This window comes from Mobula birostris, chromosome 9, assembly GCF_030028105.1.
Source record: "Mobula birostris isolate sMobBir1 chromosome 9, sMobBir1.hap1, whole genome shotgun sequence".
Classification (NCBI taxonomy): domain Eukaryota; kingdom Metazoa; phylum Chordata; class Chondrichthyes; order Myliobatiformes; family Myliobatidae; genus Mobula; species Mobula birostris.
In genome coordinates, this window is record NC_092378.1 from 46546303 (window position 1) to 46573756 (window position 27454).

Sequence of the window (27454 nt, forward strand, 5' to 3'; positions counted from 1 at the left end):
ACAATATCAATGTCAGGCTGCAGTTTGTTGATTACAACTCAGCTTTTAACACCACATCTCCTCAATACTAATCAGCAAGTTTCAAAACTTGGGCATCTGTACCGCATGTGCAACTAGGTTCTTAGCTTCCTCATCTAGAGACCACAATCAGCCCGGATTGGAAATAACACCTCCTCCTCGCTGACAATTAGCACAGGCACATCTCAAGAATGCATGCTTAGCCCAACGCAGCTTCTCTCTCTGCTCCCATAACTGTGAGACTATGCACAACTCAAGTACCATCTATAAGTTCATTGATGACACAACTGGTTATTAGCAGAATCTTAGAAGGTCACAAGGAGGCATACAGAAGTGACACAGATCAGCTGGTTGATTGGTGTTGCAACATCAACGTTGCACTCAACATCAGTAAAACCTAGATATTGATTGTGGACTTCAAGAAGGGGAAATTGGGAGAACACACAGCCACTCTTCCCTCTAAGCTGTGTGGACAGACAGCTGAGCAGTAACTGAAATGCTCCCATGTATTTAGCCTTTGTTGCTACACAGATGAAATTATCTTTTATATAATGTTAATATTAAAGTGCGACACATTTTTCAGGCCATGTAAAATTTCCTGCTCAGAACAATGGTTGGTATGCGCAGCTGTAAAAGGAATTAGAGAAAATGTTACACACAGTAGTTCTCATCAAGGGGCCAACAGTGGAAAGGGTGAGCAGCTCCAAGTTCCTGAGTGTCACTATCTCTGAAGACCTATCCAGGGCCCAACATACTGATGCAACCACAAAGGCTGCATGCCAACAGCTACATTCCATTGGGAGTTTGAGGAGATTTTGTATGTCACCAAAGACTCTGGCAAATTTCTACAGATGTACCATGGACAGCATTCTGACTGGTTGCACCGCCATCTGGTAAGGAGGCACCAATACATACGATTGGAAAAGCCTGCAGAGTCATGTAATCTCAACCAGCTCCAACATGACCATCATCAAGAACATCTTCAAAAGGCAATGACATAAGAAAGTAGCATCCATCCAAAAGGGCTCTTACCATCCAGGGTCTAATCTCACTACTACCGTCAATGGTGTAATGGATCCTGAAGGTACACACTCAACATTTTAGGAATAGCTTCTTCCTTGCCACCACCAAATTTCAGAATGGTCCATAAATCCATGCACACAACCTCATCAAGTTGTAATATTTATTTATTGTTTTATATATTCTCATTGTAATTAATATTTATGTATTACACTGTATTGCTGCCACAAAACAACAAATTTCATGACCCATGTCAGTGATAATAAACCTGATTCTAATTCTGAACAGGGCACCATCATTTTTAAAGTACAAAAGATAAATCACTCAAGAAACAAGAGTGAACAAAACTGTGTTGTCAACTTTAAACATTTTTCTCATGAATTGAACAACTTTCATTATTTCAGAGATTTACTTAACCTGAAAGTTAAAAGGAGACAAAGTAACTTCAGTTTAAATACTTCCAATGTAAATTCATCAGTAGCACAAATCTGGCAAAGTACATTCCTCCTTCACAAACCAGATAATTATCTTAACTCAACATTGAGACAATTAGCAAACCTACTAGAAATATTACTTGATGTGTTCCATCTGGACGCTGATCAAGAAACTTCTGTTGACCAACTATTACTAATCATCACCGAAGTTTCTTGCTTTATAAGTATAGATGGCAAGTTATCCAGTGTAATTCAACCAATGCAGAGAATTCATGGAATGCATTCATTACTAGAGTTGAGACAGGACAGCTTTAGCAACGTCCTTCCTCAAATACTCATTAGTTCCACTAGGGCACAATCCATCTACAAAGAAATAAAAATTCCCTAAGCAACTTAGAATTCATTCCAAACAGCATAAATAATGCCTGAAAGCACCTCATCAATCTAATTGCACAAGTGCATATGAGAAGGTTAACATCCACCATCAAGGAACCCTACCACCCAGGCCATGCTGTTTTCTCACTGCTACCATTGGGCAGGAGGTACAGATAGATAGATAGATAGATACACTTTATTGATCCCGAGGGAAATTGGGTTTTGTTACAGCCACACCAACCAAGAATAGAGCATAAATATAGGAATACAAAAACCACAAACAATCAAACAACACAATGCGAACTATGCCAGATGGAAAAAAGTCCAGGAGCAGTCTATTGGCTCAGGGTGTCTGACCCTCCACGGGAGGAGCTGCAAGTTCGATGGCCACAGGCAGGAACGACCTCCCATGCCGCCCAGTGTTGAATCTCAGTGGAATGTGGCCAAAGTCCAACAGTAAAAAGTTCAATATCCGGTCTACAAATACGTTCCTCGATCGTAATATGCACCATCTGTTGTTAACCAGAACAGTAAGCACCCAACTCCTTTACGCCTACCGCTCTCAGTGCACTTCCGGTCAGCCCGAACGGTCTGGAAGCCGTCCATGGAGAAGTTTTGATCGGGTATGTCCTCGTGCAGCCCCATTCCAGTGAAACACATAACACTGCACTCCCGAAATGTTCTCTGATGCCTGGCTAGCACCGTGAACTCGTCCATTTTATTACCCACCGAACTCCTCTTCTCCATAAGTCTCTGCTGTCTCGACCCGGTCCTCTTTCCTCGACTTTGTGATCCCCCTCTGCATCCTGTGTGTGTTTTCTTCCAGATTTCAGCAGGGGTGTCCGCCGCTCTGCTCGCTAAACCGGCCGGCATTAGCGCAAGCAGCTGGTTCCTGGAATGAACAATGCAACCATGCTTCTGTCCCGCGTGTCGGGATGTAACTATTTCCAGCGCTAACCTCCAGGTTCAGGAACAGTTATTACCTTTCAACCATAAGGCTCCTGAACCAGCATGGATAGCTTCACTCACCTCAGCTGTGAACTGATTCCACTATGGACTCACTTTCAAGGACTCTGCAACTCATTACCATCTATTGATTTAATTATTTATTTATGCGATGTTCGTCTTCTTTTGGTTGTTTGTCAGTCTTGTTTGTGTGTAGATTTGCATTCATTCCATTGTATTTATTTGTTCTATATTTGTTCTACTGTGAATGCTGCAAGACAATGAATCTCAGGGTAGTACATGGTCACATATTCGTAGTTTGATAATAAATTTACTTTGTATTTTGAATAGAATGGAGCATCATTTATGGCAACCACGTCCTATGATAATTTTCATGAGGAACAATTGGCATTGTTCCACTGCAAATACAAAAAAAAAGCTGGACCTTTTTATTACAAAAAAATCTTAGCTGGACTGGACTCAACATTTACTTTCAGTGAATATTTCACCTAAGAAATTTTTTAAGGTTCCCACTTTTGACTGCTATCTAACAATCCCTGGAATTTTATCAGCAGAGTATGATAAAGTTGTTGATAGCCAAGTAGAAATGTCAAGTTTTAATACTGTACTTTCTCTTACTTTTCCTTTGTCTCCTTTCTTGTATTTTGTTGGAATCTATCAAAATCAAAAATATTGGATATACTCAACAGATTAGGCATCTCCCTTCTTTCTGAAGGGAGAAACAGTTATATTTCAAGTTCATGATTTTTCAGAACAGGGAAGAGTTAGAAAACATGAATGTTTTAAGTTATGGAGTTGGCAGAACTGGTAGAGAGAGTGGAAGGGAATGTCTATGAAAGCATGGAGACAAAGAGAGTTGACATAATACAAAAGAAACTGGGTGACAGTCAGGAAGGGGAAAGGGGTTAAGGAGCCAGTGCAGAGTAACCCTGTGGTCACCTCTCTCAACAATGGGTATATCATTTTGGATACTGTCAGTGGGGAAGACCTAACAAAAGAAAGTCACAGTGGTAAGGTCTCTGGCACCGAGTCTGCCTCTGTGACTCAGAAAGGAAGGGAGTAAAAGAGGCTTGCTATGATGATAGGGGATTAGTTAGTTAGGGGAATGGACAGGAGGTACTATGGGCGAGAACAAGATTCCCTTATGGCATGTTGCCCCTCACCTCCACCCCACCCCCACCCTCGTGCCAAGGCCTGCATATCTCGAATCGAGTCCTCAGCATTCTTAAGTCAGAGGGTGAACAGCCAGAAGTTGTGGTCTATGTATGTACCAATGACATGGATAGGGCAAGTGACGAGGCTCCGCATAGGGAGTTCAGGGAATTAGGTGCCAAGTTAAAGGGCAGGACCTCCAGGGTTGTGATTTCAGGATTGCTACTCATGCTAGTGAGGCTAGAACCAGGAAGATTATACAGTTTAATATGTGGTTGAGCAGTTGGTGTAGGAGGGAGGACATAAGACTTTCGGATAATTAGGCTCTCTTCCAGAGAAGGTGGGACCTGTACGAAGGGATGGTGTGCACCTGAACTGCAGGGGGACTAATATTCTAGAGGGACGGTTTGTTAACGCTGCACGGTGGGGTTTAAACTAGAGTTGCAAGGGGATGGGAAACAGAATGCCCAAAAAGTTTGTGCAGATTGTGGAGGCAGACATTGGTAAAACCTCAGACAAAGTTAGCTGTCAATATGTTGAGCATGGTGCAACAAAATCAAATAAGGTCAATACAGGACTGAAGGTGTTGTATCTGAATGCATGCAGTACATGGAATAAAGTAGATGAACTTGCAGGACAGTTGCAGATTGGCAGGTATGATGTTGCAGGCATCCCAAATCATGGCTGAAAGATTATAACTGGGAGTTTAATGTCCAAGGATACACACTGCATCAAAAGGAAACGCAGAAAGGCAGAGGAGGTGGCATTGCTGTGTTGGTAAAAAGTTAAATCAAATCATTAGAAAAGAGGTGACATAGGGTCAAAAGGTGTTGAATCATTGTGGATAGAGCTAAGAAACTGCAAGGGTAAAAAGACCCCAATGGGAATTGTATTCAGATGATTCAACGGGTGACTCACTTTTGCGTAGCCTTTCAAAACCTCTGATAGTAACTACAGAACCGGAGGAACGAGCACAGAGTGCTCACAGTCTGGGGTCTTGACCAAGGTATCCGCCTCGATCTTAGCTGGGTGTGTACCTACCCCATCTTGTGAGACTAGGTGCCCAACATAGCTAACAGATGTTTGGCAGAAGTGGCACTTGTCCAGGGAAAGTTTTAACCCTTCAGCTTTCAGACAGCCCAGCACCTTCAGCAGCCTCACTTCAGATTCTTCCAAGGTGGATCCAAATACTATGAGGTCATCCAGATATACCAACACCTCTAGCAAGTTCATATCCCCCACAGTCTTCTCCATAACCCGCTGGAAGGTTGCAGGAGCTCCCGAGATGGCCTGAGGCATCCTTTTGAACTGGAAAAATCCCGAGGGACATATAAATGCTGTTTTCTCTTTGTCAGCCTCACTCATGGAGATTTGGTAATATCCACTCCTCAAGTCCAGCACACTGAACCACTTCGCATCACTCAGGCAGGCCAGCGCGTCTTCAATCCCCGGGATAGTATACTGGTCAGGGATGGTGCGCCTATTCAGAGTCCTACCGTCCACACACATCTGTACCTTCCCATTCTTCTTTCGGGCCACCACTATTGGAGACGCATAGGGGCTTCGGGACTTGGTGATGATCCCAGCTTCCTTCACTTACACAAATGCTGCCGAACGTCCTCCACCTCTGCAGGGGCCAGTCACTGAGACCCTTCTCTGAACGGGGTATCCTCAGTCACCCGGATAGTGTGACATGTTCTCTTGGAACAACCCACATCAAACTCATCAGTGGAAAACACACCTTCCATCTTCAACATCTTCTCTACCAACCTCTTCCAACCCACAGGAACCAGGGAGTCCCCGAAGTTGAATGACTAAGCGGTCAACTTTCCCCATTTTTCTAATAGTTTCTCCCCAGCTTGTCTCACAGGGACACTAGATGTTACCGTCACCGGAAACAAATGCGCCAGGGGCATCCCCCGCTTGAAGATGACTTCCCTCTTCGTAGTGTTCCTGACAATCACTGCTATCCTCTAAATTCGGTATCTGGCCTGATGCAGCCACGCATTTCCTCAAAAGCATCTCGAAACACCGGGTGCATGGACAATGTTCCCAGAAAGCTCTCACCAGCCTTCTCCTTGCAGGCCCCCATAAGCCTCTTCACAAGAAGAGTGTTGGTCCCCACCAGAACTGAAACGCTGCCCTTCTCAACAGGATCCAGACAAACCAGCACTCATGTATCAAGGACCTCAGACACTCCCACATCAGACTCCAAGAACTCCAACTTCACTGACAAATAACCATCGTATGGATAATCACTAGCATTAAGCCCCCAGATCTCCAGTGCACTGAACGGTGTCAATGGTAAATGCTTCCGATACTGGTTGTAAAACGAACGGTACAACAATGTGACCTGCGACCCGGTGTCAAGTATGGCTTTAACATAAATACTCTCTATTTGTAGTGACACACTGGAGCATAGACCCACTAAGCCTTCAGGAATTGGGCCTTTCGCTTTCGAGGGTTCCTTGGTACATTGCTGGGAATGTGTTCCCCCAAACACCAGGCCATTCCCTCAATGGATCTCCTCTAAGTTTTCCTAACGACTCTCTCTGGTTAAGTACCTGGGGGCTCACTCTCTTTCTGGCGTGACACCTGCTGCCAGCAGCCCTCTGTATTGTTTGTCCCCTTGGGGAATCTGCCCCACCATCAGCTCCATCATATGGGGGGGTCAGACCCAAGGATAACAGGTGACATATCTCCGTTCTCAGCTCTGCCACAATCTCCTCTACCACTCCCAGGGTAGACTCTCTGTGGTCACTTCACCGCAGGGGACTACTACTGAGGACTGCACCCTGCTGACGGAGCCCTCCTGCGCCTCCTCTTCCTGTACCTCTCTTATCAGCTCAACAAAAGATGTGGGGGGGGGGGTGCGTCCTACGAGACCGTCGGAGACCCCAAGCAATCAGGTCATGGGACTGGGCATCCCTGGCTATCTGGTCAATTCTTAACTGATCCACCTCAGCCACCTGAATGACCCCTCTGCACTACAAGCAATTTAGCTGCCTCTCTAGCGGAAAAATAAAAGCAGAAAGCTTCTCCCCCTTCACCTGATGCATGTTCTGAAACCTCACCATGAGCTCCAATGGGCTTCCTGTCGGACCAAAAGCACTGTCCAATGCTTGCAGATAATTGACAGCTGTCGCTACGGGAGATGGTTCTTGTCAGCCCATTCAAACTTTCAACCAATCTCTGTTGCTTTACATCAGAGCACTACCACTCATCTAACAACTGAGGGGTCCTCTCCGCCCAAGCCTCATACTCCTCCTCCCCTTTAGGGGTGGGTGTTATTCCAGAGAATAGGCGGACCCTGCCATAGCTGGGACTTTGAATCTGATTTTTCCATTTATTCGCCAGAGAAGTAAGGGCGGATACTTCAGAATTCTCACTGTTCACTGCGGGACGTGGACTAATTAGTCATTCCAAATCCGACCACTCTTTCACCTCACTTGTCAGAAATGACTGAACCCCCGTCTTCAAAATCTTCGCCCCCCAGCTACTGCTACCTCGGTGTAGGTCTGCATTAAAATGAGAGCTGCTCCAGCCATTTTATCAAACCTCTGCCCACAATCGCAACTTTAACAGTACTTAACAGGCGAATTAACAATTCATCCGGAGTACAACAATCTGCCCCCCGGTTCATTGCTTAGGGTAATCACACAGCATTCAAAGGAATCATTCCCGGACGAGCCTCTACAATTGTAACTCTCGCTTCAGCTAGCAGCTTAATATAGGGGGTGATAGCCCCCAGCCCGGCCAAGCTTAAGAAATCTCGTTTGGGTGGATGCTGCGTGATGTGTCCCCTGTTACAAGTCAGTACCTACAAATAACAAACAGTACACAATGTGCGATTAAACGATTGAGCTTTATAATTCTTACTTTGACTATATGGTTAGTAAAGAAAACAAAAAAAAAGAAAAAGGGCCCATTCTCATGAAACAGTCTATTGCGTAACGTCGGAGCTCACTGATAAGCCGGTCGTCCACCATCGACCTCTTCTGATCATTGCTGACCTTCGGCCCTAGCTCCAGGTCCTCTCCGTCCGGCAGTCTACCAACTCTCTCCATTCGTGCCTTCTCTCCTCATCTCTCCCCAGCAAAAAACCACAAAGATCTCTCTTCCAGACTCACAAGAAAGAACAACATTTCTCTCATTGGATAGCCCCGCATTCCAAAACCCCGTTGCCTCTAGTTGTAACCCAAACACTTCTGCTACAGAGAAACCATTACCTCAGCAGTGAAACATTACAGAGAGGCCATTACATCAGCAGTGAACCTTACAGCATGTTACGGTTGTATCTAGAAATAAGGGAGAAAGCAATAAAAAAAATCACAACAGATCATCAAGTATTAGTGAAGAGACACAAGGTGAACTAACATAATAAATTAAAGACCTTTCATTAGAAATGGTCAGTTCTCATCCAAATCCAAAGTTGCCAAATTCAGTACAGGTTGACCTTCACTAATCCGGCACCATTGGCACTTGAGGAGTGCCGGATTAGTGAAAATGCCAAATTACAGAAGGATCACCTTAAGCATAATCAGTGCCGGATTATCAAAGGAACCGGATTACAGGTAGTCGGATTAGTGAAGGCCGACCTGTACTTAGTTATGAGAATTTTAATTTGTCAGGCTGTTCCTCAACAGACACAAAATGCTGGAGGAACTCAGCAAGACAGACAGCATCAATGGAGGGGAATAAACCGTTAACATTTCAGACAAAGAAGGGAGCAGAAGCCAGATTAAGAAATTGGTGGGGGGGGGGAGAGAGAGGGGGAGTGGGGGAAGGGTAGAGGAAGGAGTACAAGCTGACAGATGATAGATGAATCCAGGTGAAGGGAAAGGTGGGTGAGTGGGGGGGGCAGAGATGAAGTAAGAAGCTGGGAAGTGATAGGTAGAAGAGGTAGATGTTCGAAGAAGGAATCTAATAGGAGAGCACAATAGGCCATGGAAGAAAGAAGGAGAAGGGGAACCAGAGGGAAGGTAATGAGAAGAAAAGGGCTGAGAGGGTAACTGGAATGGGGAATGGAAGAAGAGAGTAAGTGGGGGGAGGTGAAGAGTAATTACTGGAAGTTAGAGAAATCGATGGCTTATTGGAACAATACAAGAGGCCAAAAGCACAGCCATGGAAGCTAATAGGTTGGACAGGCTAGATGCAGGAAGATTGTTCCCGATATTGGGGAAGTCCAGAACGAGTGGTCACAGTTTGAGGATAAAGGGGAAGCCTTTTAGGACCGAGATTAGGAAAAACTTCTTCACACAGAGATTGGTGAATCTATGGAATTCTCTGCCACAGGAAACAGTTGAGGCCAGTTCATTGGCTATACTTAAGAGGGGGTTAGGTATGGCCCTTGCGGCTAAAGGGATCGGGGGTATAGAGGGAAGGCAGGTACAGGGTTCTGAGTTGGATGATCAGCCATGATCATACTGAATGGCGGTGCAGGCTCAAAGGGCCGAATGGCCTACCCCTGCACCTATTTTCTATGTTTCTATGTTTCTATACAACAGGAAGCCCAAGTTTAGCCCTATGAACTGAACAGAGGACCTTGGCAAAGTGGTCATCTGATCTCTTAATCTGCATTTGGTTTCTCCAATATACCAGAGAAAGCATTGTGAGCACCAAATGCAGCACAATAAACTGGAAGTAGAAGTAGAAGCAAATCTCTACTTCAAGTGTAAGGGTCTGTGGATGGTGGGAAAGGAACAGGAAAAACATCTTTATCTTCTGACTACCCATAATTTCAAATAATTTGTTCTGGCCTGATGAAAAGTAATCTGTAATATTAACTCTTGTTTTGCTCTCTACAGATACCACCAGAACAACTGTTTATTTTTCACTATTCCCTTTACAGCATTTGCAGTACTTTGTATCTCACAGAACCAGCACTGCTCAATGCCCCGCTTCTGTTTTCATCTCCTCCAGTCGTACCAACTACAATAAACAACCTCACCCTCTGACAAAGGAGCCTCAACAATTGGGCCTTGGGTTTGGTCTTGACCTTCGTTATTGACCTCATGACTCGCTGATCACAGGACTTCGAACTCCGAACCTCGAACCCCAACTCACAAGGGCTTCCAACACCTAGACTTGCTGACTTGGAGTTCTCAGTCTCATAGGCATCAGACACCAACTCCCAGACATTCAGACATTGGACCTCGACTTCTGGGCTCATCAACCTCAGCTTTAACCTTCAGGCTTCGACCGCACAGACCTCTGATTCTGGGACCTGATGACCTGGGAAGACTTGCCGACCTGGGGATAACCTACCCTTGTCTATGGGCTTGCCTCTATTGGTCATTAACCACAGGGGTCACTGGCTTTCCTCTGAGCACCTATCACTGACATCTGTCCACGGGGATAACTGGCCTTCTATTGCAGAGCTCTTCAAGCTGGACTTCCTGTCTCTAAACCTTAACCTGTTCCCTAATTCCCTGTGCTGCCCCCAAAAGCATCCTCACTATAAAACAACAGTCTGAGACATGATCTTGACAGACACTGCAGATCGGTGCCGTCTCTTGACCAGAATCTCATCATTGACATATAATCTATACTTCTGCCTAGATTTCATTCCAGCAGTCTCACAGTATCTTCCACCAATATTAAAATAATCTAGGCCAAGAAAACGTTATTCTCCAAAATAAGTCGTAGTGCCCCAAGGACTATATTAAGTAAAAACGTCTAATATTGAAAGCCTAGTTCTTAACCTAGCAGCAGAAAAAGATCATTTTTAGACACTCAGCAAATTCATACTGGAGTAACCCTCAAATTACCAAAAATCTTATTTAAACAGTTAATTTTTAAAAATCAATATTAACTACATTAATCAAATGTAATTACATTCTGGACTGTTTTGTTTTAAACCACTCCTGATATTGCAATAAAGCCTCAAACCCAGATACAGAATGCATTGTCTGTTAACTTGAAATAAAAGTACTGACCTCCATAATTCAGGCATTATGCTCCACAACATCTGATCAAACTGCACTAGATATGTGCTCTTTAAACAAAATAACAAATAGTTTAGCCACAAACAACAGGAATTCTGCAGATGCTGGAAATTCAAGCAACACACATAAAAGTTGCTGGTGAACGCAGCAGGCCAGGCAGCATCTCTAGGAAGAGGTGCAGTCGACGTTTCAGGCCGAGACCCTTCGTCAGTTTAGCCAATATGGAGAACTATTCATACTTTGCACAATTTAAAAGATTTGTGGAGTGTCAGAATTTAGCATAAAATCCACTAATCAGCTTCAAAACAAAATCACTCTCATTCATAGTGCTACACGCAAATTTACCATCAAAGTGTTCCTCCCACAAAAAAACCCTGGACTGTTCCAAGGCTCAATCTGACCCATAACAAACCTATTTTGTTGTTTGAGAATTTATGTAGGTATTGAAGTGCAATACATTGTTCAGCAACAAAAACAAGCCACACCGTTTGCTGTTTTTTTCTTTAAGACTGTGTATGAGGTGTGGTTCCACAAACATGAAGAGCCCTTCAGCAGTTCACCCAAGTAAATCATTTTTATATTCCAAATGTTGGTAGAAACTGACACATACTGCCAAGCAAAAAGTTCTGGACAATAGTTTGGAATAGGAATCCTGCTAATTGTTAGTTCAAATTTCAAAGTAACCAGCAGCTGTTCCAGTTATAGTTAGCCTATTCAGTACAAAATCAGGACTTGGTACTTTAAACTATGTGGCTCAGACCAGTAATTCAGAATTCTCTTTAGTTGTTACACCAATCGAAGAACTTGTCAAAATTTTACCAGCATTCTTAATTTACTGATTCATAGAATTTTTTTTTGCATGGAAAGAGGCTATTTGGCCTGTTAAATCTACAGAGACTCTACCTACGCAAAAGCAATCCACATACTACCACTCCCATGCCTTCTCAAAAGTTGTCCAGCTTATTTATAAATGCTATATTGAATATATCTCCATGAGTGCCCTTGGTGTGTGGGGGGGTAGAAATTCCTTTTGTCAGTTTACCTCTTTTCCCTACCACCTTCAAGCAATATTTGCAAATGCTGATTTTTCCAATACAGGGAACAGGTACCCCCTCATCACAGTGCCACCTAACAGTTTTTACCCGTACAGAAGTTCAATCATATTTTCCTATGCCAAGGCCAATTCAGCATCTTCTTCTTTGCTAAGGATTTATGTAAAGAACACATTTAGTACATCTTCCATGCACTCTGTATTCACAAGATTTACTGTTGAGCCTCACCTGTCCTCTTACAACCTTTTTTTTTCAGTTTACATGTTTGTAGAATATTTTGGACCATGTTTGCTAATGTAATCACTCTTTACATTCCCCCCCCCCACTTTTTACTTCCCTTCTGACTTTGGGTAATCAGCCTGGTTCTCACTTGTGCAACATCCATATGTTCTTTTTTCTCCAACTCTATTTCAGTCTCTAGACTTTTAATTATCCAGAGAACTCCAGCTTTACTTTATCTACACTGCTCCTGCATGGGAATGTCCCTGGACTGTTGCTGAAACATGAGCAACAAACAATCTGCTGGAATGAGGTCAAACACCATCTACAGGAGGAAAGGAACTGTTAACATTTTCGGTCAAAATACTGCATAAGGACTGACAGCGGAGAGGCGAGATGAACATGTCCAGCTTAAAGACCTCACACTGTTCAATTATAGCTTTGATTCCAGTTTACCTGGGTCAGATCAGTTCTCATCTCTATGAAACTAACTCTCGATGGCTATTTTTGCCTGAGAATATATTTTCTTATCCATTGCTGCACTAAACCTTTTGATATTATGTTTACTGCTTCTTAGATATTCATCCATAAAGGGCAAGGTTGAATAAATTAGGGCTTTATTCGTGAAACATAGGAGAATAAGGGAAGATTTGATAGAGGTATAAAAATTACAAGGGATATAGATAGAGTTAATGCAAGCAAGTTTTTTCCCACTGAGATGGAGTGAGACTAGAACTATCGGTCATAGCTTAAAGGTGAAAGGTATAATATTTCAGGAGAGCCTGTGGGAGAACTTCATTCAGAGCTTGAAGAGAGTGTGGTACCAGCTGCTGGCGGAAGTGGTGGTCAAAACAATTTCAACATTTAAGCAAAAATTATGTAAGTATATAGATGGGAGGAGTATGGAATGCTACGGTCCAGGTGCAGGTCAATGTGACTAGGCTGAATAGTTTGGCATGGACTAAGTGGGCCAAAGGGTCTGTTTCTCTGTTGTAGTGCTCTATAACACTATTCTTCCACTGCCACTTACTCTTTTCCCAGAACCAAGTACAGCAGCACCCTTTTCCTTGTTTGGTGTGAAGCATACTGATCATGAAAGTTATTTCTCCCACTACATGCCCTCATATATAGCCATCTTAGTCCAGCTGAAGTCTCCTGTTGCCACTCATATATTGCTTTTGAGCATCTCAACAATTTCCTTGTAAATTTACTGCTCAATATACTTCCTACCAGTATGTGGCACATAGAATAGAACCAGTAAGTATAATTGCATCTCTATATTACGTCAGTGATTACATTTCAAAAATACTTAGCTGGTAGTAAAACTCTTGAAGGTAGTTCAAAGTCATGAAAACACAATCATTAGAATTATTTTTTTTTACGTGGGTGTCATCCTTCAAAGAAAATAATTGGGGGAAGAGTGCTTTGTATCTGTCGGAATACATATTAAGTTACTACTTAAGGTGAGTTGAACAGAAGAACCCATATGCTGATGAAGATCCTCTCTAGCTCACAAATACCTAATTTATGTACAACCCATAGGTATCAACAAACCTCTGACAGAGAGCAACAATGTGGCTTCACCATCTGCTGTGGAGCTGCAGGCATCTTCTTTCATTTTGGTTCACAGCCAAATTTCCAATTTACTGTTTCAGATTTTGAACAGCTTACAGGTGTAGAACCCTGTTGTAACCTGAGTATGACCTGCCAAATGGTTCCTTGAAATCCTTTTTTTATATTCTACCGATAGAAATGCATATTGTTGGCAAGCCCAGCATGAACTCTCTGACTTGAATTTTCCTTGAACTTAGTTACTTACTCCGTCAGTTGAACATCAACCATATTCTATTGGCTCTGGGGTTACATACAGATCAGTCCAAGTAAGGGTGGCTAAGTACTTTCCCTGAAGGATGATCCATAGATTCATGCTCACTGTAAATTGATACTGGCCTTTTCCCCCATATTTAATTAACAATCTCAATCTACTAGCTGTCATTATAAGATCTGAGCTCACTGCATGATGACACACCTAAAAGAGTTGTTGCTTCACAGCTTCAGTGACCTGATTCACTCCTGACCTTTTAGAGCTGCCCGTGTGGAGTTTGCATGCTCTCCTTTTAGCCACATGTGGTTTCCTCCAGGCACAACAATTTCCTCACATTTCCCAAAAGCATGCCACTGGGATAATTGGTCACTGTAAACTGGTGTACATGTGTACAGTGGAACCTGCAGGGAATTGACGTGGATGTGACAGGAATAAGAAGGGATTTGAACAATTAATGTAAACAGATGAATTAATGTAAACAGATGCTTGACAGTCTGCCTATATTTGGTGGGCCAATGGGCCTGTTTACATGCTGTATAATTCTCTATGACTAATTGTGGCACTTCAGATCACTAATCCAAGACTCTAGATTTCTAATCCAACCACATAACCACTACATCACCATATCCCTACTGACTGTACCATGTTCTACTGTAACAGTTAGTTTTCCTAGCTGTAATTGCTCAGGGCATGGACTATAGCACCCAAACCCTATCATTCAATGACTTAGATTTTGTCACGAGAACTGCGTTTTTCCCAGCACAGTAAGTATGAATTTTCAAATGAAGTTCTTAGAAAATTCATGAGCTTGTTCTCACAGCTCTTGACCAAAATGTATTGGAAAATTAGCATTCACAAGACCACTAAATTCGAAAGCACTTTATGTCAAATATTTTGTATTGATATTAATTTGACATGATAAGAGTTATACGTATTGGGGTGCCACAGAGCATAGTGGTTAGCACAATGCTATTACAGCTCAAGACGTCAGGGTTCAGAGTTAAATTCCAATGCTGTCTGTAAGGAGTTGGTACATCCTCCCGTAGAACGTTTGGGTTTCCTCCAGTTTCCTCCCACAGTTGAAAGACGTACCGGTTAGTAAGTTGACTGGTGATTGTAAGTGGCTAGGGTTAAATAGGTGGGTTGCTAGGCATGGCAGCTCACTGGACCAAAACAGCCTATTTTGTTCAGTGTCTCTAAATAAAATTAATTAATTAATTAATTGTAAATCTTACAGTACTGCACTTTGTTATTGGGTTTTATCAGGATAAGTGCACTGTATTACGTGTCACATTATATTTTTGGATATTCATACAATATATTTTCTACAAGTTAAACAGTGCAACCAACTGGCATAACTGTATCTTACACAATCCATTATGAAGAATGCACTCTTTCCCACTAACATGTGTAGTTTAAACAAAAGCGAGATCCAAGAATAGATTGAGTCGGTTTCTCTTTCAACAAATTATGCCTTTCCTGACTAAAGTTTCTTATATTTCCCATTTTCATTTCATATTTCCAGCATTTGCAAGTTTTAAAAATTACTTTCCAATCATTAAGATTGAACATTTTTTTCTTACTGCAGACATAAGCCACTTCCAATCACACTGCCTCCATATGAGTAGATACCTTGGGCAAGCAAGTTTAAGCACTTAGAACCTAGCATAAAAATAATTATTAAAATAATTCAGATACTGCGAAAATAAAGGAATGTAGTTCACTTGTAAACCACAATTTAGTCCGTGGCTACGGCAGAACTATTTCAAAATTGTTCTGCACATTTAGACTACAAAGTCCACTGTAGAAGATGCACATCCTGGAGTCAGAATACTGCTAGAGCTATAAATATGTAAATCTGCTTGTTCATTCAGCTCCAAGTTTGTAGAAATGAGTGTGAAATAACTCCCTTTTTTAAAACAAGCTGCAGAAAAGTGAGATAAATCTTCTCTAAACTCTAGCATTTTCAGTTTGCTCCTGACAGCAGTGACCCTTGCTGGGAATTTCCACTGGCAACAACTGTTATCTCATTGGTAGATATACTTGACATTTTGATGGTATCAGCAGCCACACACAGAAACACAGCTGAATCTCATCCTGCTTAAAACTGACACAGACAGCAACTTCGACTGGATTGCATGCACAAGAACAAAAAGCAGGAAATTGGGCTAATTTTCCCCTTCACCATCCAGAAATGGTAACGGCAAATTATGCCAGCAGCTCAAATGAAAACAACTAAATCAAAATAAACAAATTAAATTCGGGACCTGTGGTCTGTCTTAATAAAGGTGAAAGCATCACACAATTAGTGCTATGAAATCAAAGAGTTTGTTGCATGGCCTGAGATTTTTATAAGAAGGAATAACAGAATATTTTAATTATACATGTGATAGTGTACAAAGTGCCAGTGTACCCTATTAATCAGGCCATCATGGTGAAAATGTATTTATACTAATCAAAATAAAAATAATAAAAACGGATAGTTGAGCATTCAGATGTCTCATTAACTCACAATAACGAAATAAGACAATTTGCGGCACACAAGTGTTATGGGATTGATGTTAAACTCTTGTACATTGGCAGTAATTACATTACATTACTGAACAATTCTGCTTAGAGTCTATCAAACCGTATTAATTGGGAATAAAGCCTCCGTCAAAAAATACAGACTTTTAACTGTGGATTAAAGCAAAACACAGTCCCCAAAACAACAATGGAAAGAATGATCGGATTTTGGATTAGCTTGATTTTGATTTTAAACAGGAACACTATCACAAAGAATCAGAAAACTTATGGCACACAAATGCTTGAACTGGTGGCAGGGATAGATGCTCACACCACAACACTTCAATTGCCAAGGGATCAAAGGTAAGGGGGGGGTGGGGAATGTCAGAGGCAAGTTCCTTATGCAGAGAGCGGTGAATGTACAGAATGCCCTGCCAGGGGTGGTGGTAGAGGCAGATACATTAGGGGCATTTAAGAGACTCTTAGATAGGCACATGGATGATAGAAAAATGGAAAGTTATGCAGGAGGGAAGGGTCAGATTAATCTTAAAATAAGTTAAAAGGTTGGCACATCATTGGCTTAAGGGCCAGTACTGTGGTAGAGTGTTCTGTTACTCTCCGTAGAATCTCACACAAGTTGACATCACCAGTTACATGCAAAATCCAGCCCATCACTACATACCAATATATAATGTACAACCTCCATGATAAACCATGACAGAGTCAACCATTCAGCACACTAACAACACTGGTTTTCGATATTTTGCTATTTTCATTGCCAGTACTCATGTTCCTGTTGCTCATATTCTACAAAGCAAGAGCAGCAACTAATTATATTATTAAAACAATGAATTATAAAGGTAGAAGCAGATGTCGGGTATTTTCTAGTCCAACAGCATCTGTAGCACTGAATTTAATTCTGATTCAAACATTTAAATTAATCACAACCACTAAATCCATCAAGGCAGGCCAGTATACATGTTTATAAATCACAATACGGGAAGGGATAGGATTGCACTACACTCTAATTTATACACTTGGAAAATTCACATGCACAAAATGAATAAGGAGAAAAAAAAAGCAGAAAGATTTTGCAATCAACTGACTTCAACTAGATCATTCTGCACTACAGTGAGCACTGCAGGGGTATCAATGAACCCAAGCAACTTCTGATATGCTAAGAAGGATGCTGATACTAAATCACATAAAAGCAGGAAAGTTAACAAGTTTTTCAGATGCAGGCAAAGGCTTTGATGAAAGGACCTACAATAGAAACATTTATCTCCTTTCATACTGCATTGACAGTATTTTTAATTTCAAATCACTAGTCCTTGCAGTTTTCTTTTTTAAATGGCCCAGATTTTCCAACAATTGCAACACATCCGTCATTGTCACCTGCCTGCTCCAGCTTCTGCTGGTTTTCTAAACAGAGCACAAGCAGCAAGTTCAGTAATGAACCAGACACCTAGGGCAAGCAAGACATGAAGTGGCAGCACAATGAAAATTTGAATCTGTATTCAAATGCGTGTCTATGAGTTCAGACCTTACCGTTGCAGGAGATTATAAATGGATAATCTGAAAATATATTATTGATCTTTATCTTGATGAATTAGGAAAACAGAACATTTTGAATCATTTGCCTTCCAGCTCATGGGGTGAACGAATACTGCAAACATCTGTGCATATCAAGTGATTAAGTGATACAGAGACCTTCCTGGAGAAGATGGGAATGAATTGTCTGTGAATTACTTGAACAATAATTTATGACAAATTGAACAACAGTCAATAATAAAGTTTGATAAATGGCAAGCTGGAAGAATAGCTGAGACAAAAACCAGAAACCACTGGATGGCTTAGATAGAGACCAAATACCATGGCAGCTTCCAAGCAGGTGGGACTTTCCAAGCTATTAAGGGATTCACAGCTTCCAAAAAAAATTATGATTTATACAGGGGCTTGGAAAAGTAAATTAAATTCTGAAGACAATTACATTAATTAAATGGGCTATGAACACATGGTATTACAGTAATAAAACCAAAACACCAGTATAGGAAGTGATTACAAGAATCTTCGATACTTAATCTCTGCGACAGCATTACATTTTTAACAACTGCCAGACCTCACAGAGTACAGCCCAAACTCTGTGGTTACGCAAAGCAACAGCATACACTGTTGAGTTTTAAGAAAGCTGCTCACAAAGATCTAACCACCTCAATAGATCTATAGCATAGACTTTCCCTTTTCTGCTTCCTAACAGGTATCAGATCAACAGGAGCCTTGGTAGCTGGGAGCTATAAAGTCAATAACGTGCTTGACTAGCCAACCTTAGTGAAAAAATCTCTGACTGCAAGCAATTAAAAAGCATAATTTTATCTAAAATTTTAAACATTTTACATAGCACAAAATAGACTGGAATACGCAGGACATTGAAATATCACAAACTTTTAAAACATTGCATCTTAAAATATTTAGCAAGAAGCATGATTACACACAAATATAAATTCCTTTTAAGTTTCCTTGCATAGGATTTAATTAAAAAACTCTCGCATCTCATACAAGGGCTAACAATATTCATGTTTTTGTATTATGACTCTGAGATATATATCAAGTTCCTGATTCTAGAAAAAGCTACAAAAAATGAGTAGTCTGTGGAGAAGCAGAATCACGAACAGCAACCTCTATTTTAACTGTATGCTTGAACTCCAAAAATTGCTGTCGTCTTCAAGCATAAAAGTAAAGGCCAATGAAATCCACAACGCCGACAGAGCATCTGGAATCTTATTAATGATGTGCTCTATAGTTTATCATTTGAAACAATGAAATTTAAAGTATATAGAAAGAAACAGGTGGCATGATAGTGCAGCAATTAATGCTTCTGCCCAACAACTCCTGCACCTCAGGCACTTTCTGTCTGCAATTTGCATATCCTCTCTGTGATCACATGGGCGTTCACTGGGTGTTTCGGTGTTTTTCCAAATCACAGAGAAATGCTGTTACGTTAATGCAATTATTCCTCAGTGTGTGTAAATGGCAAAATAATCAGAGGGAAATTGGTGGGCTTGTGAAAGAAAACAAATTGAAGAGGTACAGGAGAACAGAATTGATGTAATTTTTCTGCTGAGATCCAGCATGTGTCAAATAGCCTCGTTCTATCATGTAATTAGTAAGTAAAAGAGTTAATATTGAAAAGAAAATTTTAAAAAACTTCTTTAATAGCACCCATCATAACCTCAGAACATTCCAAACTGCCTTTCTTTTGGGAACTATTTTCTGTAGTATAATCAGAATTGCAATGTAGATAACACAAGAAATAATTTCTGCACACCCAGCCTCTATAAACAAAATACTAAGATAATTTCAGATGAAACTTTTAAAGAACAATTCTGATTGCAGGAAACAAATTAGCTGGGTCAACAGAGATGACACCCAAATTTCCCTCCACTTTCGCCCTTCACTCTCTGCACTCAGTGTATCCTCATCCAACAATTCTAAACTACATCTCAACCTTCTCTCTCCGTTCGGTTCATTGCTGTTCTTTCCTGTATCTTTCTCCTCCTATACTGTACACTCTCCCATTCTCCTATCAATTTACTAAATTACAGTCTGCCCTTGTCCTCATTAAAACCTTTACTTCTGCCATCATGTTCAGTTCCTGTGGTGTTGCTCCTCCCCCATTCTCCCACCCTATTCCTCCTTGCCAGCCATTCTCTCCACCAACAACTTCCATTTCCTATCAGAAGCCCTTGTTTTCTGTTTTTGTTAATTTATTGTCTCCCATAGCCATCTTCCTGCAATTCTGCATTTTGAATTTTAGAACAGTGCTAAACCCGATATTACCAATTTCTCATATGACAATCTTTGTGGCTTTGACTATGGCCAACTATCCCTTATTATCCTTTCAAAACATCAACAACCTCTGGTAAAATCGATCACGCAATTGTCCTCTAATTATCCTCTCCACTATCTAACTGGTGAAACTGTCCTTATTTTGTTTTCTTGTCTATCAAATCACATCCAGAGGATCACCTGCAAGGCATTCTCATCTCTCTTGTGCACCATTGTCTAGATAGCCCTCTTGAAACTACCTGTAGCCATCTATTTCTAATATACATACTACTCTTCAGAGGCATCATGCAAAGCCATAATGTCAGGTCTGCACACAAGATAACATCAGATTTATTTCACTTTTCTGGATATCAGCAACAGTTCAGTGTATCTTTCCCTCAACAATTATGGGAAATACTGAATCCATCTCTGGATCTCATCACCATGGGAGCCTTCCCTGGAAAATAAGCCAAAATTTAGAAATGTGTTGTGCTAACAGAGACTGAATGACACTAAGGTTGCATATTTCCAACTCTGTAAAAATCATTCAACTCCACCTTTCCTCAGCTCATTTGCTACTGAAACCCTCACCAATTCCTCTGTTGTCTATTCTTATGTTCTCCTGACTAACCAATAAATTCAATAAGTAGTGCAAAAAACAGTAAAAATAATGAGGTAATGTTCACGTGCTGGTTCATTATCCGTTCAGAAATCTGACGGCCAAGAGGACGAAGTTGATCCTAAAACATTAAGTGTGTGTCTTCAGGCTTCTGTATTTCCTCCATGATGGTAGTAATGAAAAGAGGGTATGTGTTGCGTGGTGGGAGTCCTTAATGATGAATGTCGCCTTTTTGAGGCAATGACTTTTGAAGATGTCCTTGATGGAGAGGAGGTTAGTGCCCACGATGGAGCTGGCTGAGCTTACAAACCTGTTCAGCTTTATTTGATCCTGTGCAGTGGCCCCTCCATACCAGACAGTGATACCACAGGTCAGAACGCTCTCCACAGTACATCTGTAGAATTTTGCTGGAGCCTTTGGTGACATACCAAAACTCTTCAAACTGCTAATGAAATATAGCCACTGTCATGCCTTCTTCTTAACTGCATCAAAATGTTGGGCCCAGGATAGATCTTCAGAGATGTTAACACCCAAGACCTTGTAACTGCTTGCCCTTTCTACTACAGATCCCTCGATGAGGACTATGTTCCCTTGACTCCCCCTTCCTTAAGTCCACAATCAACTCCCTGGTCTTACTAACATTGAGTGCAAGTTTGTTATTGCGACATCACTCAACCAGCAGATCTATCTCACTCACTCCTGTATGCCTCCTCATCACCATCTGAAATGATACCAACAGTTGTAGCATCAGTGAATTTACAGATGGCATTTGCACTGTGTCCCGCTACACATTAATGGGTGCAGAGGGAGAAGAGCAGCAGGCTAAGTATGCATCCTGGAGGTGTTGATTGTCAGTGAGGAAGAAATGTTATTTCCAATCTCCACTGACTGTAGTTTCCCAATGAGGAAGCAATGATTCAGCTGCAGAGGGAGGTACAGAGGCTCAGGCTTTAAAGCTTATTGAATAGTATTGAGATGATGGTGTTGAATGCTGAGCTGTAATCAATAAACAGCAGCCTGACATAGGTATGACTGTTGTCCAGGTGGTCCAAGACCAAGTGAAGAGCCAGTGAGACTGCATCTGCTGTAAACCTTATTGTGGTAGGCAAGATGCAGCAGGTCCATGTCCTTGCTTAGGCAGAATTTAATTCTAGTCATGATTAACCTCTCAAAGAAACTTCATCACAGTTGATGTAAATGACAAAACATGTCCTGCTCTCCATATCTGAAACTCCTTCATTCTTGTGTTTGTTAACTTACTCTGGATCACATACCATAAAACATCAATTTTAAAATCTTACTCTTGGTGTTCAATGCATTTGAAAATATATTCACTTCCAACCCTTAAAATTGTAATCTCACGGTTCTCCATTCTTGTGCATCTCAGCTTTTAGCTGCTAAGGCTTCAGCTTCAGAGTTCCCTTCCTAAACTTATCTCCTTAGTCAAGTCTTAATCATTAGACTGATGTCATTTTATATGGGTTGATGCATTTCTTTTTCTTGGACACTGTTCCTGAATTAAGATTTTTCAGTATGTCAGAATTACTAAATAAATACAAGTAGAATGAAGCAAGGAAGAAAGTGGATTAAGAGAGAAGACTGAAAGAAAAAAAAATTCTGAGTCATGCTATATTCAAAAATTACCTTCTGAAGAAATCTAATTTCTTAGCATTAAACCAACTAGCAGTTCATAAATGAATGTCTACTGAAACCAAGTTTAATGGCTTGAATGATACAAGATTACTTTTGCTAGCTTAAATTTTAATTTAATTAATCTGATGTGGAAGTGATTCCAGTTTGTTTTGTTCTCTTCATAGGTGTTCAATTTTATATTGCACCTTAGAACAGTGACTTATGACATGAACTGTACTAAAATACCAAAGACCAAATTAATGCAGATTACTGTGTAAATCCAGCAATTCCAATGGAGAGATTTATGTCAAGGTTTCCATTTTCCTATTCTAAATTAAACAATCTTGTGAAGGATGCCATGATGGCACAGTGCAACTCTATTACAGCTCCGGGTGTCGGAGTTTGGGATTCAATTACAACACCTTCCCATGTTTGTACATTCTTCCCATGCACATGTGGGTTTCCTCCAGGTGCATTCCAAAGCCGTACTGGTTATTAGGTTAATTGGTCAATGTAAATTGCCCTGTGATTAGGATATGGTTAAATGGGCACGGTGCTGAATGGCGTGGCTCATTGGGCAGGAGGGGCCTATTCCATGCTGTACACATAAATAAAGGAATATTGCTATTCATGAAGTCTCTTATTTGCCACAATCTTGCAAGATCTTTGAAAATTAATAATGCCAGGTGACATGCACAAATTTATATAGCAATTTCTAGGTACACATATCAACATAGTGAAGTGTTTTAAACGTAGTACAACAGTGATCAACATTGATATCAATTGGCCAGGCTGTGACAATAGTACCATATTTATTAGGTGGTAGCAGGTGGAAACGTGCTCTGCTGGATATTTCAAGCATTCTTCCAATCAAACATCTTTTTTCCCTCTAGAAACCTATTGAAATCTGTGCCAAAGGAAACAAAACAGGACCTTGCTTAAAAAAAACGGAAGCAATAGCTGAGACTTGAAGAGAAAGAAAAAGAGTGGAACAAAAGTAGAGTGAATTCAAAGATAAACAAAATTAATCAAAATTTCAAGAGTTAGAGGAAAAGAAGGGTTGAATTGAGTTTTCTTAAATCTCTAATAACTGTTTATTATCTACTGGAATGAACTCCATTGATTAAGCTTCCTTACTCTAATTGGGAGAAGGTTTACTGGTACCAAATTTGTTGCAGTGAATTTTGCTAATGCTTACATTCATCATCTTTCTGAAGCTTTGAATTTGAGCCCAGTCTCACATTATGCTTGGCTCACGATTCATTGCACTTTGATTCCAGGAATGTTCATGTCACAGAAGCTCAGTTCCTCTCTCCAAACATGAGAACTGAGAACACGAGTTGCAGAGTCCATGAAAGTGCATCTGGAAGTCGTAGAATCAATTCAGGGTGGTGGTGAGTGAAGTTATCCTCACTGGTTCAGGAGCCCCAATAGTTGTAGAGTAAAAAATGTTCCTGAATCTGATGGTGTGGGACATAAGGCTTCAGTACCTCATGCTCGATGGTAATGAACAAAAGGGCACTGCCTGGGCGGTGGGGGGTCCTTGATGATGGTTAGCTTCCACAGATTATAGTGGCAAATATGATCCTACTCATTTAAAGGAGAAAACTGACTGATTAGCCTAACACTAATAGTGTGGAAATGCTGTGGGCTACTGAAAAAAAGGAGATATTAAGACAAATGGAAAGTATGAACAGGATTAAACAAAGTCAGCAAGATTTTCTGGAAGGAAAATTAGATAAATTTACAGCAGATTTTTGGAGGTGTAACTGATAGAAGAGATAAGGGAAAAGAGTGGAGACAGTATATTTGCATTTTTATTTGATAAAGTCCACAGAAAATGTTAAGGTGTAGTGTAGTGACACATTTGAAATTTAGTTGACAGAAATATAACAGTAGGCGAGTTTCAGAGTAGCAAGCAGTGACTAGCGATAGAACAATTTGGATGAGGGAACAGAATGTAATTTCTTCACAGCTGCCAATGACATTTAACTGGGTGGGTTGTGAATCGTGAGCAGGATGCAAAGTGGCTTCAAAGTGACTTTGACAGATAGTGCAAATGGAAAAAACAAAAAACACGGCAGATGTGGTATAACATGGATAAATGCAAAGTTACTCATTTTAACTGGAAAGAAAAAATGGCAACATACTATTTAAATAGCATGATACTGAAAAGTGTTGATGTAGAAAGAGAATTTACTTATTTTATTTAGAGATACAGCGTGGTAATAGCCTATCCGGTCCAACAAACACGCATCACCCAACTATACCCATGTGACCAATTAACCTACTAACCTATAAATCTCTGGGACGTGGGAGGAAACCGAAGCATGTGGAGAAAACCCACACAGTCACCGTAGAATATATCAAACTCCTTACAGAGAGCAGCAGAACTGAACCCAGGTCACTAGCGCTGTAACAGCGAAACACTAAGCACTGTGCTATGTTCGAAGAAAATTGTTCACTTTAACAGTAAATAATTGATGGGTCAAACTTATCATATTTTCTTTAACCTCCAAAACAAAAACTTCTCTTGCAAATACGTTGTTTGATCTGTGGAGTACTTCCAGTTATTTGGTTTAATTTTAGATTTCTTGCATCAGGAGCTTTCTGCTTTTGAACTTCATTCAAGAATTTCAGATATCTAGTCCTTACATTCAACAATATCATCAACCTGTAAAGTCAACTCTACTCTCTCCACAGATACTACCTAGCTTATTAAGTACTTCTAGCATTCCCCTTTATTTCAGATTTCCAACATTCTTGGCGTTTTGTATCCCACAGTACCATCAACACTCTTTCTGCTCACTCGTTTGTTTCCATTCATCTGCTTCTATTAACATCAAATAGATCAGCAGAAGTTAACAACCCTTACTAACTTCTGTCTGCAGCGTCACTATTTGCATCATTTAGCCTCTCTTGATCTCCATCCTATCACAGGCATCTCCTTTGTTTTCTCTACCCCTCCCTCCTCTTCTCTGCAACTTAAAATACGCAGAAATATTAACTATATGAGTCTCATCACAAATACATTACTTCCAACATTTTCTGTTTCAAATCAACTCGTGGCAGTGAAGTTGCGGGATAACACAAAGATTAAAAGTGTACAATATTTAACTCTTTAATGGCAAAATCTATGTCATTTATTTACCTCGCACTGCTTACAACAGATGTTTAATAGCAGCATTTACGTCCCAGAAAAGAAAAACAATAGAACGCCACCATTCAAGGTGCGCTTACTGGGAATCGCTTCGGTTTAGCACCCTTCAAGGGTCTCTGCATTATTACTGTGGTGCGAATACCCAAGAAAATCTCAAACCTGTTAATACACTTTCCCGGTACTTCTGAATGTGGCTCTAAGCTTAATATTGAATAGTCAAATATAAAATCAACTGAGAGTTGGATAGGAGAACTCTAGGTGTCTCATTTAACGGACACTTTATACTGGCTGGAAATCGCTCTGCGAGGACATGAATGATGCTATATAAATGCAGGGTTTTTTTTGTTAAAGCATGTGCTCTCCTTTAAATTGTATATCCATGCATGGAACACCGAGTATCATTTGTCGATGTACAATGCTTGGAACTAAGGCGCAAACGTCCCCTCCTGCCCCGGCCCGGTGACCCGCCTCCCCTCAACCCACGGCCCGAAGCTCAGGCCAGGCCTCGACCACGGAGACGAGCACAACTAAGCCCAAGCTCGGGCCGGCAACCCGAAAGCAGAGGAGCGGAGAGCTGGGTGCCCTCACCTGATTGAGCTCGGTTTCTGCCGCGATCCTGAGGTTGGGGTCGATGGTGCCTTTAAGCGCCTGTATGATCCGGTTAGGATCCATTTTGTTCGGCCTTTGCCTCAGCCGCCGTGCGGGCGACAACGCCACTCGGCAATTGATTGCGTCGCGTGCGCTTGGTGTTGTGTGTGTGTGTTGTTTTTTCCTCCCTCCGCACTATCGCGTCACCGTGCGTCACTCAGAGGAGGCGCGAAACACAACATTTAACCGGCTGGTGCCCTCCCACAGACGCCAACCCCGGTCGCCCCGGTAACGTGTGGCCATCTTGCCCCTCCAGCGGGTTGGCGTGACGTCATTGCGGGGCAAAAGCAAGCGTTTGGCCACGGGCGTCTGACAGGCGGGTCAACCCTATAGTTTTTTTTTGAGAAGAACGTTTGTGGTCTCGGCAGCAAAGAGCACCCTGCAGGGCACCCAGCAGATAGCCAGGCAAGTTCCTGACTTCAATCATAAAACATCGACGTTTTGTTCATGTCCATGGATGCTGCCTAAACAGTTCAGATCTCCGTGTTGCTTTGGATTTCCAGCATCTACAGGATTTCCCCTGTTCAATAATAGTTGGTATTTCCAGCTGACTTGTGCGAGAAATGTTGTCATATATGGTTATGCGTAAGTGGGAATCCTACCACTTCGCCTGAGGAATTTAAATCGATAATAATCTGGAATATTACCTTCAAAGGTTGCTCAAAGCTACGACTATAACGTGGTACATAGAAGGCAAAAGTGACCATAAGACATACGAGCAGAAGTAGGCCATTCAGCCCATCGAGTCTGCTCCGCCATTCCATCATGTGTGATCCCGGTTCCCACTCAACCCCATGCACTCCTTTTAGATTGCAGTGGAACTGAACCTGGATTCTGGTGCTGTAATAGCGCTACATGAACCACTATGATTAACAGAGATGTTCCAGAAAGTAGTCACTCAACTTGTGTTCAGTTTCTCCAGTGCGGGTGAGATCATGTGTTGAACACCCAGTGTAATGCACTCAACTAGAAGGGAGTTGCAAGTGAACTGCTGCTTCATCTGGAAGGACTAAGTCCCTGGACAGTGAGCAGGGTAAAGATAAAAAGGGAGATGTTG

The 27454-nt window shown here is 41.4% G+C and overlaps 1 protein-coding gene across 1 annotated transcript in view; it reads right to left on the reverse strand.

The window, feature by feature from the left end:
* Window positions 1-26517, reverse strand: part of ipo8 (importin 8) — a 123138-nt gene extending 96621 nt beyond the window's left edge. Inside the window, exon 1 of the mRNA XM_072267980.1 lies at window positions 26338-26517. Within this exon, the coding sequence (XP_072124081.1) occupies window positions 26338-26421 (84 nt within the window). The 5' untranslated portion in view covers window positions 26422-26517. The remainder of the gene's footprint in view (window positions 1-26337) is intronic.
* Between the last annotated feature and the right edge of the window lie 937 nt (window positions 26518-27454).